This window comes from Dendrobium catenatum, unplaced genomic scaffold, assembly GCF_001605985.2.
Source record: "Dendrobium catenatum unplaced genomic scaffold, ASM160598v2 original_scaffold_144855, whole genome shotgun sequence".
Lineage (NCBI taxonomy): Eukaryota > Viridiplantae > Streptophyta > Magnoliopsida > Asparagales > Orchidaceae > Dendrobium > Dendrobium catenatum.
The window spans coordinates 1083661-1097708 of record NW_021463285.1 but is presented as its reverse complement, the minus strand read 5'-3'; the positions used below and the strand labels follow the sequence as shown (position 1 = coordinate 1097708).

Sequence of the window (14048 nt, the reverse complement as noted above, 5' to 3'; positions counted from 1 at the left end):
CAATGAACAAGCCCACAGATTGAAGCAGATTAAAAGAAAGTACAACGTAACAATAAGAAGACAAACCAGGTGTTAAGAACAATTCTCAGAAACTTAAATCGGCTATCATTAAAAATGATTCATCTGGTGAGATATGTAGCAAAATGTTTACTGCATCCATCTATAAAAAGCTGATTCAAAATTTTCCGTTATACCGAAAAAATGTAGCACAAACTAAAAACGCATTGGTATTTGAAAAAAAAAGTATATAAGATATTAGTTACACTAAACGTGCCCCAAGAAAAAATTTCTAACTGGATTAACCATTCCAAAATTAATCTCATTGCGCCAATGATCTATACATTTTGAGAAATGACAGGTAGAACAGAATGCAAGAAAGAGTTGTCTTCACGTGATCTTAGGAAACCAAACCTAATGTTTGGAATTTTCCTACAGAACATCAAGGAGAAAAACAGAAAATAGCATATGTTCTTAGATTCATCAAATAATGCTAGAGAAGCTTTTCACCAAAGCTTCAGTGTTTTATAGATAGATTAGAATGCATGCAAGAAAGAGGACTCTCACGTGTTGGATGAATCAATGAAGTTGCATAATATAATAATTTTCCCCATCCACAGGAGACCTTTACACTCAATTTTTTGCTCCTGGGTAACGTCTCCAAAGAAACGCCATCTTTTGTGCCGCAAGTCATAAAGGATGAGGCCATGAAGACCAGCAACTGCCAAGTACATGCCATCTTTGCTAGCAACCACATGTAGAACAGGCCAATTTTGAGAAATATAGGATACCTAGTGAATGGATCATTAAATCAGAAAATGACGGAATTTAGTTGCATTAAGAAATTTGAACAATAAATAGTTATTTCATGAGAAAACTTAACTGGAAGATTTAGATGCAATATTTTTAGTTCATCATTATCATCAGATTGCACAATAAGAACCCGATCTTCACCATACAAAATTTGCCGGATGTACGTTGTGCCGGAAAGTCCTCTGTTAAGGCAATATTTACCAAATGAAAATGCAAGAATTTTATCCGATGAACTCTCCTCAACAGCATAAAGCTTGTACCCATATTCATCCCAATGCAATAGTGCTGTTCCACCCATAAGAGGTTCACTTCTTACTTCCTGGTTAGTTTTCACCATAGGTGACTGAGAAGAGATTACCCCTGTTTGACGAATTGTGCACATCAACCGACATCCAGATACAGACCACACAGCAAGTCCTCTAAACTTCCATCCCACGGCAAAAGCATAATTATCAGGCGTCCAGTTAATACAGGTAACGGGACCTGTATCCTCCATTGAATACCTATAAACCACGAAACAGTTGATTTTAAAACTAGTTTCGGTTAAGATATGCTTGTTCAATCCAAAAACATATTAGATGTATTCATTTGATTAGCATGGCAACACATCACAATAACTAGGAAGCATGAGTGTGGATGCCAACTAGTCCGCTTAGTAAGAGCCTGGGAAGATGCTGCCAAGGCTCGCCTACATCATAATAAATCAGTTTAGGGTAGGCAAAACAAAAAAACTGGAAGCATGGGTAAATCTTTCTGATCGTTCAATTAATTATTCAAATTAATTAAGTCAATGATACTACCCCTTTAAGACTAATCTTGATCAAACAAGTGCATGATATCATTAACAAACACGTTTAATACCCGATGGTGTGTGATGCAGCATAAGAATACAATTTCTAGCAATGGACATCATGACAATAAATTTGATAACATGGAGGATTGGATTTTCATTGATTTACTAGAATGGACAGTGTTTGATGATCAAGATCAATCAAAGCAATCTTCATTCAAATTTCAAGGGTACTTGGCCAGCCACACAATTCAATTTCACTTCAAATGTCATAAATATTATGCAAAGATCCAACAAACATTGGCCAATCCCTCTCCTGCTAGAAGATAATTTGTGATCTATTATAATCTACAAGATCCCACCATTATTCTTCATCGTTTGGTATCAGAGCTAAAGCAGATTCAGAGCATTTGTTGGTTGATGCTAATGCCCACTAGAGAATTCATGGATCTTATTGTCAGTCTACCTTCACATATCCAAGAATATTTCAGGATTGCTGAGCACCAATCCATGACATTGCTCCTTTCTGCTGTATATTATTAAATATAATAAAGATCTGAATTCAAATACTCAAATCATGCCTTCTTGCTTTTCTTTTCTAGTTGTTTCAACTTGAAAAAGAATTTGTGTTGTTCATGGCAAAGCCGTAGATCATCTCCTCTATTTATATCAAGCTTATACTCCACAATCATTAAAGAATTTAATCAACAAAATTTTCGATATATTTCTTCATGATATCCAAGCAAATTCCCTTAGCTCTTTCTCATAATTTTCCTCCAATTTTATCCTGCTCATTTCAACTCCCAAATGTCCCGTCTATCCAGTCTGCCCCTTCTCATGGCTAGTAGCAAAAGAAGCACCTACTCTGAGGTGGCATACATTCATGGTCGGTTTCTCTTATCAGAGAACTCAACACCTTATTAGAGAATTCTATTCTTCTAATTAATAGCTACAAGTTTAATAGATAAACTTTATCCAATGATCTCATTTAGTAATGATGTTTGTTTGTGTGAATAGGAAAAAAGATTATCTTACAAAAGTGGCTCATGCACCAAATGAAAAAGACCCCAAAATTTTGGACATGTTAAGGTGAAAAATAATATGGTGATGTCATGGATAAAAAAATTCATAATAAACAAATTTGGAGAAAATTTTATACACAACAAAAACACCAAAAAAAGTGGGGATGCGGCAAAAGAAAATTACTCCAAATTGACAATACCTTGACCATATTTAATATCAATAGCACTCTTTATGACCTATGACAAAAAAACGACTTTATCGAGATATATTTCAACTCTTTAACTCATTATTAACAACAAATTGACAACTTGTTTCATACCCCGAGTTTGAAAGGTAGTATATTCGTCAATATGAGATGAGATGAAGGTATTATCTTAACTTTGAGACAAACCTTAAAAGACAACATCAATTAAGTCCATTTTGTACTTACAAGAAAAATATTTCTATACAAGTGATTATAAGCAGTAAGAGTAAGTGAAAGAAGTTGAATAATATTTTAATGCATCAATAGAGTCTTAATAATAGTTTAACAAGGAAACAAAAAATAATTAACAGAAAAGCGAGCCATACAAAACTCCAATTTTAATTGAGATCTAACTAAATTACACTAGGCAAAAATCACATACATTAAGAATCCTGAATCACTCACACAAGCACATATAAGCACTAAAATTAAATAACTAAGATAAATGTGATGTTGTCCACATAATTTATGTCAAAGTCTATCGTATTAATTATGATCATTATTATGGGATAAAACCAATTATATTAAGCCTAAATGCATAACATATCCTAAATTTTATTAAAAATAAAGCAAATAATAATAATCTAAGTTTTGCGAGTTAAGATAAAAGTGGATCAGAAGATAAGGTTAACAAAAAGTTCTCTGACGATTAAGAATGGTTAATCCAATTTGCCCTTGAGGGAAAGATGATTGTGCCTAGAGAATTGTAGATGAAAGAAAAAAGAGGTTGATGAGGGAAGGGCTTGCAAATCCTCAACTAAGGAGAAGAGGAGTTGTGGCATTGGGGTTGAGAACTTAAGACCGCAGCTCTAAAACCTTCAGCCAAGGAAGAATGAAGGTGAGGAGGAGGTTCTTTGATGTTGGCTTGTAGGAGAGATAACAAAGAGGAAGGATTGTCAAGATATTTGATCGGTAAAATGAGAAGGGCAGGGTCAAGGATTCTTGGCGTCTATAAGGAAGAAAGGATTGAGGGGGAAAGCAATGTCTTAGCAACTTTACATCAAATTGCAAGCGTAACCGACAAAAAGCAAAGGGTTTCCAAAAAAAAATCAAGGCTATAGTGACTAAGAGGTCATCATGCGGTTTAGGAAGGAGGCAAGCAAAGGATCTTCATGAGAGGGGTTAGGCCAATCCAGCTCGTACAAGAGTTTAGTTTATTAAGTTCATTACATACTACCTCCTTGCTAGAATTTGATCCACAAATTCATACATTCTTCCCGAAATAGTGGTGGATATTTTGCGATTATCTTTTTTTCGGTCTCCCATCTTGCTTCTCATTCTGATTAGTTAATCTAGATAACTCTAACAAAAAGAATAGATCAACGTTGAAGTTTTCAAAACTCACGATAAAAAATACACTATAGTTCCTCTTCATAACTCAAATCGCTTATAGAATTACATGTGGCTTGAATTGTATTATATGAGAATCATCATACATGTAGTATCGCAATAAGGAGAAAAGGAAAACATTACACACTCCTACAAGTCTCGATTGCACATTAAGTGTTCCTGCAATGTTATGATGCCAAATGGCTACTCCTGCAACTGGGATATTAAATATTGTGGAATCTCTTTCTACTTGGGTTCCATTTCTTTCGTAAGGCTATTCGGGGGGATAAGAATCACTATCTTGGCCCTGCTTCCTTCCCGATTCCTAATTTATTTCTATTAAGAACCTCAACCAACTCATTATAAATCTCCCTCTTCTCATCTTGGTAAACATGAAGTTATTTTCTCTGATGATAAGATTTTTGAGTTGACATCTCATTTTCTATTTCACCCTTGTCAAGCTTTCTTGAGGCCATCCCTGTATTGAGATTGTTCAAAGATTCTTATCTGATATGAGGATTAATCAAAGAACTTTTAGTTGGGCTTATTAGTTCTAGTAATTTTCTTATCAAATTCTCTCAAAAAGTTCATTATTCAAAACTCTTCTCAAGGAGATCGTACTATGTGGATAATTTTTCAATATAAATACTTAAATGAACCTCACTTTGATTGTTGCAAGGAACCTTTTGTGAGGCTAAATTGGTGATGCATTCAATTATTTTGGTTTATTTATGTTTTATTGTATTTTGAACAATATTAGTTGTGTTTTATGCTTTTTTTAAGCTATCCTATGATGGTTGGGCTTCCAATGATCATGGTGGGAATGTGCTAGGCATGGCAGGCCTTGGGTTTGCTTGCTCTTGGGTCCATTTTGTCCTTAGGCTGCTTGTTGTTATCGGTTTGAAGTTGGTTGTGCTCTCGGGTTGGTCTTAGCTGCTTGGTAATGAGCTTAAATTTATGGCTTCTACTTGGAGTAAGCTCATTAATGTTTGAGCTGAAGTTTAGCTCAATGATTGGAAGAATAAATGAACTCCCTAACTCATAAATTCATAAAGGTATGCAATTATTCAAGCTCGTTATTGTGGAGTGGACTTGTGTCTCTTCTCTTCCCCTTGTCTTCTTGGTTACTGCTGGCTGTAGCTGTTCCCGTGGCCCTCCTCGTTTTCCCTCCTCCTGGCTGTTTCCAGTGAATTACCGCCCTGTTTTCTGTGCTGGCTCTTCGGATCCCTAGCTGGCTGGGTTTCCCGTGGCTGCTGGGTGGGGATTTTCGTGGTTTGGCTCCCGGTTTTCTGTGCAGTTTTGCTGCAACAGTTTTGCTGTCTTTTAGCCTTCTATTTGGTGTATTTTGGCCTTTTATTTCCCCAAACCTGATTGATTTTGGTTGGAGGTGGAATGGCTGTTTGACTACCTTCTTTTGCCTATAAAATAGAGATGTTTTGGCATGGAAAAGGTTGTTGAAAATCTGAGAAAAAAAATCTTTACAAAAACCTGAGGGTTTCTTCTTGGAAAAGCTTGAGAGCATGTTCCATCCCTTTCTTCTCTTCTCTATTTCGTCTTGGCTTCTAATCTCTTCTTTTCTACGCAAGTTCCACTCCATATGTATCCTTCTTCTTGAGCTTTGGAAGTGTATGTTGGCTGAAATTTGGAGACATTTGCCGGATGAGTTTGGAAATGACGTTGGACTCTGTAGCAGTGGTGGACCCTCGGTTTGCAAGCCTAAGCACAATTTTCTTAAATTTCCTACTTTCGTTGCATGTGAGGAGACTGCTAGACGGTTATACTGAGGATAGCATTTTTATATTTTTATTTTGTTTTGTTCGATTTGGCTTTTGTTTCTCCTAAGTTTGTTTGGATGTTTGCAAGCTACATTTGAATCGAGTTTGGTTTACGTCTTGTCCTGATGTTCTCCTATTTGTCTATTTAGTCTGTGTTGCTTGCATCAATTGGGTTACTTTTTTTCTCAATTTTGAATTTACTACTTCAAACAATCAATTATTTTTCTCTTATCTCAATTTTTGGTAAACCGCTTCAAAGGAATGTCACTACTGCTAAGCTATATCAGTCATCATTGACTAGGGTTCTAGTTGAAACCAATATTAATATTTCTTTAAAGGAGATTTGGATTGGTTTCATTACTCTTGGCTATAGCAGAAGGTAGAATTTGAAGGCATTCTTTCATGGGCTCTTATAAAATTTTTTATCATAGCTTCACAGGATGCTTTAAGGTACCCCCAAACTTGCAAAAATTCCCTAACAAACAAGATAGTGACGAGCATTCTATTGATCAAAACCAACCTTCTAACATAATGGTTGAAGTTTCACTACTTCTGATCCATTTGTACACAAAATTTTGAACAAATTTTAGATCATTTTTTTAATTCATAGCCTTTGTTGGATGTAGCCTAATAGATGTGATAAATTCCACATCGGCATACAAGATCATTAATTTAGATCTATGTGGATAGCTTTTCAATTTGAATACTTAAGTGATCACCTCACTTGATTGTTGCAAGAAACATTATGTGACTCTAATTTGGGTTATTTTTTTCGACTCTGAATTTGCTATTTCAACCAATCCATTTTGTTTCTGTTGTATCATTTTTTGGTAAACATCTTCAAATGGATGTCACTATTGCTAACCTATGTAGGTTATTAGTGCAACAGCCCAAACATTTAATTATCAAGATATTGTCTGTTTTGGTCTAAGACCCTCACGATTTTGTCATGTTGGTATAACTTTCCAGTAGATCACCCATCCCAGAATTGCTCAGGGATGAGCACGCTTGACTACGAAGTTTCATAAATAAATTTCAATCATTACACCAAAAGGTGTCTCGATGCTTCAGAGTTTAGCTTATTTTACTTAAGGGGTTTTACAATCTCCCCAACTTAAGTCACTGACATCCTCGTCAGCGTCTTTATTCCAGAATCATTCACCAGGCAAATAAGATTCTAGAGGCGACCCTTTCAAGTTCAAGTGATGGCTCTCTTTTTTTTTTTTCTTTATTCAAGTGGTGGCTCCCATCATACAGCACTTTGTCTCATATACGGTTCAAGAGATGGCTCCCGTTGCCTAGCACTTTATCTTGTATGGCGCTTAGTCCCCGTCTTTCAGCTGGTGTATTGCTTTGATACCATTTGTAATAGTTCAAACTCTTAACTATCGAGATATTGTCTGCTTTGGCCTATAAGCCTAACAGTTTTCTCCTGTTGGTTTAACTTCCCAATAGATAACTCATTCCATAATTGTTCTGGGATGAGCACGCTTAACTGTGGAGTTTCATAAAGAAATTTCAATCATTACACCAAAAGGCGCCTCGATGTTTAAAAATTTAGCTTCTTTTAATTAAGGTGTTTCACAATCAGCAGTTAGGGTCCTAATTGAAATAGATATTACCATTTCTTTAAAGAATGAGATTTGGATTTGTTCCATTTCTCATGGACACTAGCCTAATAGAATTGATCAGCTTTGCATCTGCATACAAGATCATTGATTTAAATCCACTAGAGATATTAGCTTCTAATAATCATCCTATTAACAAGATATTGATAATCCATATTCTCAATATGTTTACTTTAATGTTAATATTTATAGTACAAAAGAATTTGTGAACAAAGATTTCAAATTCTCTATGCAATAGTCCAGTAAACTTAAAAGCAGGCTTCAAAGTCTCACATCAGGCTACTGTTTTCTGAAACTAAATTTTCCATCCTTGCAAACCTGACAAATGAAATAAAAAAATCACAAAATCCAACAATAACATGTTTAAAAGATCCCCAAGATTACAGACACAAGATGCGATGCCAGCTGTACTAACCACCACCAAGAACCTGTGCGCAATTATCACCATAGTAAGTTGAAGATATCAGTTTTTGCCATCAAGGATATAGTCAATATTCACTCTTCTATTATCCATATCCTATCTTAGTAGTTCGCAAACCAGCCATGCACATAGTTGCCACAAAATAAACCAATTCATCCAACTTCCAGCCCTCCTAAACTGCCTCGGGGTGGAGATATAGCATAGGCGAAATATCCAAAAAACAAAAAAAACAAAACTATGAGTAAACTATTGAGCATAACTCATGTGTAACATATCCACATCAGAGAAACAATAAAATATACTGTAAACGAATGCCCAACGGCAGAACATTAGAAATCACCCACCGGCATAAAGTTGAAAAAGAAGTACAAGCCACTCGTTCTTTAACTTCAACTATTTCAGAAAAATTGAAGTACTCTCTACATATATTTATAGAAAGCATTTAACCATTTTAACGTATGGAGCTACATCAGAAGAAGAAAAAAACCATGATCTGGATTAACAAAGAATGAGTTGTCATCAGAGATATGAACATATGTGGCTGTTTGTGTAATCCGGAGGCTCATAACTACTAAAATAAGAAGCGGTAAATTACTCACATTAAAAAAAATCATACAAATCATCCAGTAAACTAGAATTTGTTTAGCCTTACCCCCAGTCATACAAAGACACGGTGCGAAGAAAAGATATGCTATCTGCCAGATCATATAGCTCCACTACACCCCTACTACAACCAACAGCAAGAATTTGTTGCTCTGAAGCAATAGAAGCACACATGACATCATCAGTGTTTAACCACCATTCAGCTTTAATAGAATCAGTTTGCTTTAAACCCTTTTTGCTTACTGAACATACAGTAACCTGGCCATGTGAATTCAAAACAACTAGCAGCCTCAGTGGCAATGATAGTTCGAGCTGCATAATCGCGGAATTTCCAGTAGAATTGGGAACCGACAATGGAATACAAGCATTTCTATTCCTACCAGAGGATATGTTTGCTAATGAATGAAATGTTGCATCTAAAGTGTTGGGACTGCAAGCATGGCTGCAAACTTCAAAGTAACTAGAGAACTGAAAAAAAAGAATTCAATTTGTCATGAAACTTTAAAAGTTAGAAAAAGAAATCCATATTTGTAATACTTAACAGAAGGTAACAAGATCTCCAAGGATGTAATCATATTTACACAGGATGAAAAGCAAGTCCGATAGTAACCTCTGCATTCCAAGTGACAAGTTGTAAATGTCCATTAGAAAGTCCAATGAGAATGCTTTTGTTATCACAGACAAAATTGCTCCTGGAAAACAAGGAAAAAAATAGTAAATGAAAAACCTCTGAAAAACCAAAAGAGGGTTGGAGATGTACAAGCAGTACGAGTTCCATACGTGGTCCAGTTTTTCTCTGAAAATGGGGCCTTCTCGGTTATGACTAGAGATATGTTAGCAAGAAACAAACCGCTGGGTTGTTTGCCCCCAATTAGTAATCTCTTCCCAGAAAATTGGACCTTGTAGATATGGAAGAATGCCGAAGATGTCTGCAATAAGGGTGAATGATAGGAAAGATAAGTGAATCATAATATAGAAACACAACCAAAAATATTGATTTGCAGCAGAAACAAATTATACCCAATAGATATACATTGAAGATGGCTGAAGCGAAACATATGAACTACGTAAAATAAAGAAGATAACAAATTGAAGGGTGACTGAAACTATAAGAGCATAATAAGATTATATGTTCTTTAACCCATATGAGTATAGTGAACGTTTGTTCATTCAAAAAAGGTTGGGGATATGGTTTAGGTTTTGATTTTCTAAGATCTAGAGTTCCCTGGTGATGTGAAATCACCAGGAATTATGAGGAAATAATAAAACTATTGTTAGCTCGCTTCTTTACAGTTAATGAATTGCAAGAAGTAATGTAAAGAACTATCCATGAAGTCTTGTTCTAGTAAGCAGTTGCAATTTAGAAGGACAAATCAATTTAAAACAAAATCGGTAAATTTCAATAAAGTCAAATGCACTCGTAATAATAATCCACGGGTTAATATCAAGAGCTTTCACCTTGAGTTCCCTTTTCTCTCACTCACGCTCTATGGGAATTATTCAACGGAGATAGATCTTTAACAAACCAAGCGATGCCACTAAGAGGACGATGACGCCGACGATCTTGATTCACGGGAGAGTAGCCGAAGATGGAGGTACGGGTGGATGTCCCATGAGTTGCCCTTGGGAATTGCAATCGAATCCGTGGATGATTTCTAAATCAGCTAAACACTAACGGAAGAGGAAGGAGAGGAAGCGTCTTGTCTTCTTTGCTTTAGGATTCATGCAGGTTTGAAGCTTCCAAGAGAGATGTGGGGAGAGGAAGTGGGCGGCCAAAGAGAGAGGAGATAGAGGCTTGTGGGATAAATTAGGTTTAGGATTTGGATGAAGTAAAAGAGAATAAATCTGATATTAATTTCAGATTTAAGCTGTTTTGGAGGGATTTGAATTTGAAAATTTGATTTCAAATTCAAATGGGATGTAGGGATTAAAAAGGAAATTCAAGGGAGGAGCCCATTAAAGGGGTCGGCGGCATTAAGAGGGAGAGGGAGGGATTTGGGGAGAGATTTTGAAACTTCCAAATCAACTTATGAGATTTAGAAAAGAAAATAATAACTCAAATCTAATTTGAATTTTAAATAGACTTGGAGTTATGCAATTTCCTAATTTAGAGTTGGCATAGTAGGACAGTATTTGAAATTTGAATTTGAATTTCAAATAAACTTACTTCCTTTCCTTTCATTCTTGGTGTCAATTTAGGCAAGAAATGATGAGGTTTGAAATTGTCATAATGGAAGGGAGCAAGGGGTGGCCGGTGGCAATGGAGAAGAGGAGGGGCCGTCGGGTATGAGGAGGTAGGGGTTTGGGGTGCCGGTTGGAGTGGGATTTTGGAGGTGGAATTTAGTCCGGGTGGGGGAGCGGTGGTGGGTCGTCCAGTGTAGAGATGAAAGAGGGGAAAATGATAAAGGCCACGATCCATGGACTCCTCCGATTACTGGTGGGTATTGCGTTATCCCGCACCTCGGGCTTTCTCTTCTCTCTTGAGCACACTCAAAAAGAAGAAGAAAACAAAATCAAATATTCATTCAAACATTCATTAAAAAACTAATACAAAGACTCATGCCACTATATATAGGCCTCGATAATAAAAAAAGAAACAAAGACTCATATTGATGTAGACAAAGGGAGGGTCAACTCATGTCAAAAATAATTAGATTTTTGGCTTCCCTTGAGTCTACTAGCTCAATCAAAATTGAGCTGAAACTTTAGCTCATTTATGAGCTGGTCTTTAGTTCACTTATTGAACTAAGGGTTAGCTCATTACTAGCTAAGTTTAGCTCATATTTATCTTTTATTTAATGCACTTTAATTATAGTTTTTAATGTTTTAAGTTATGGTGTCTCTTGGGTTCCAAAAGGGCTTTTGGAATCTCAAGATTTATGTTTTATTTTCCCATGTGTGGCTCCTTGAATTCCACCATGGCTTTTTGTGCATTTGCCCCCTTGGATTCCGGCCGGCTGTTGGTTTTCCCGTGCCTGGGCTCTTTCCCGTGACCGTGCCCCTTGATTCCGGGTGGTCTCCTTGGTTCCCGTGGATGCCTCTTCGGTTCCTTGGCTTGGGATGTTTTTTAGGTATTTTAATGCAATGTGATGTTTAAAATTCCTATGGGAATTTATTAGGTGTCTCTTGGTATTCCTCTTTCATACCTATAAATATGGGAGGATTTGTAATGTTTTAAAAATAGTTGAATGATATGTTATTTTTGGAAAAGTTATAACCTGCGGGTTTGCTTCGGAAATCCTGCGGGCTCTTTCCACCCTTCTTTCTCATCCCCTCCGGAAATCCTGCGGGCTCTTTCCACCCTTCTTCTTAGCTTCTAACCTCTTTTGTCTCTCCGCAAGTGTCACTCCACCTATATCCTTCTTCTCTAAGTGAAGAAACTTTAGGGTGTCGCCAAGTGATTGAGTCAAGTTTGTAAGTCGGATAAATTTTGCAAGAGTCATTGTTGTAAGTCTTTTGATTTCTAGATTTTACATCTTATTTGAAATGTAAGAGTTTGTTCTTCCTTTTTCTCGTCTTTAGTCATTTTCGTCGGTAGAAGTCCAGTCTCAGTCCGAGTTCAGTAGTCTTTTTGTCGTTGCTGCTTGTGGGCGAAGGGTATAGGCACCCCTATATTTTTTGCCCACATCACATATGCCCTTTGGGCTACAACTCACTAAACTCCCTCGTAGGGGTATAAAGGCCAACTGAAACAAAATAATAGAAATAAACTAATACAGTAAAAAAAGAACTCATAAGTATATGCTTCTAATCGTGGTCGTTGATTTGCAATGTCTCATGTGATAAACGCGTTGGAATCGACGGTTGATGCCCTCGTCACCTGGCTTACAATAAATTACACAATGAGTGACCTCAAATTATTTCCTGCAATGTTAGATTAATGCCCTCAAATTTGATTTCATTTAATAACAAGCAAATTCGGATTTGATTAATAATTGTGGCAATCTAAAATAGGAAAAAAATAATATTAAGCTCATTTGTTCATGATAAACTACATTTAGCAATTTTTTTATCGTCATTAACTAAAAGGATGGGCTAAATTTCTTCAAGTGTCCATTTTGTCCCCTTCATCTTTTTAGGTCTCTGCATGTAGTCAATCCAACATGCATTGTTTTGTTGAACAAAGAAATCCCAAATAGTGCCTTTATTTTTTTTTTTCAACCTAACTCTTTTACTTGAGTTTCATAAATTAGAAATGCAAGAAGCAAACAAAGAGATAAAGTAAGAAATAGCATTATAAGAGGAGTTATTAGAGGAGTTGTCGCCATTAACAAATATTCAAAAAGATGAACAAAACACCATCATCTTATTTGGATTCTTCCAAGCTGATTGCACACAATATTTTCTCAAAAACCAACCGTGTAAACATGATAATGCCAATGTTGTAAAAAATGCCAGCAAACGTCAAGAAACATAGTCGGGCAACTGATGAAATTAAGCGTTGTTAAGAATTCTCCGTTCTAATATTTCAAATTTATCCGAAAGGGTCTACCAGTAAAGAGAACTACTTGATCATAGTGAGTTGCCGTTTCTTTCTAGCTTAAAATTTAAAATTGACAGAAGATTGTATATACAATTAGTAATCATGAATATGCAGGCAAAGTGTGAAAGGCCAACAGTCGAGTCTCATTGGAGCAAACATGGGACCTAAACGAAAGAGAGGAGAAAGGGGGTAAGACAAAGCAGAGACGATGCCTCTCTTCTTCACACTTACTAGTACGGCGATGGTTTTGGTATCGGGGCTCCAAATGGCCTGCAAATTTTCTCCTTCCCGCTGAACCGAATCGCCGTCTCTCACGTACTTCCCAATTCTCACCTTGTGCTGTTTCAATAGAGACAACTAGCTAAATAGATATCTCGATCAAAGATGAGGAAGCGGAAGAAGGGATTAGGGTTAAAATTTAAATAGTAAACTAACCTGTGAGCAGCTCCATAACTGAAGATGAGTGGGCGTGACAAGGAGAAGAAGGCGGTTGATGATCTTTAGATATATGATTCTATCGTCGACTATGCCACCGGCGTCGGAGGAGCGTACGCCGTTACTGACCGCTATGACCTGCGGCCATCCGTAGGCCATGTACATCTTGGCTCGCCGACGCCGAGGCTGGATCTGCAATGGGAAACAACTCTATGTCCTCGGCGAAGCAGACTTTCACAAGCAACTCGTGCCGGCTCTAGTTACTTCGGTGGTGAATACATTTTTAAGAATACCTTCATGCGCAACACGTATAACCCAAACCTTCTAGTAAAAATCTTCTTTCTATAAATACATTGGAATATATAATATAACCCAAACCTTCTAGTAAAAATCTTCTCTCTTTAAATACATTGGAATAATATATATATATATATATATATATTAAATATAAAAATTATAAGTTGAGGAAAACAATAGTTTAAAGCATTGATATTCAATATAGATTTT

The 14048-nt window shown here is 36.4% G+C and overlaps 1 protein-coding gene across 2 annotated transcripts in view; it reads right to left on the bottom strand.

Annotated features, from left to right (window-relative positions):
• The window catches only part of LOC110113194 (RAB6A-GEF complex partner protein 1), a 51527-nt gene extending 37686 nt beyond the window's left edge, over positions 1-13841 (bottom strand). For both annotated transcript variants that reach the window (XM_020845657.2, XM_028692215.1), the window contains exons 1-7: positions 13542-13841; positions 13338-13445; positions 9404-9552; positions 9234-9315; positions 8673-9091; positions 881-1313; positions 565-788 (exon numbers count right to left, since the gene is read on the bottom strand). In XM_020845657.2, coding sequence (XP_020701316.1) covers positions 565-788; positions 881-1313; positions 8673-9091; positions 9234-9315; positions 9404-9552; positions 13338-13445; positions 13542-13706 — 1580 coding nt within the window. In that variant the 5' untranslated portion in view covers positions 13707-13841. The remainder of the gene's footprint in view (positions 1-564; positions 789-880; positions 1314-8672; positions 9092-9233; positions 9316-9403; positions 9553-13337; positions 13446-13541) is intronic.
• Positions 13842-14048: the final 207 nt, after the last annotated feature.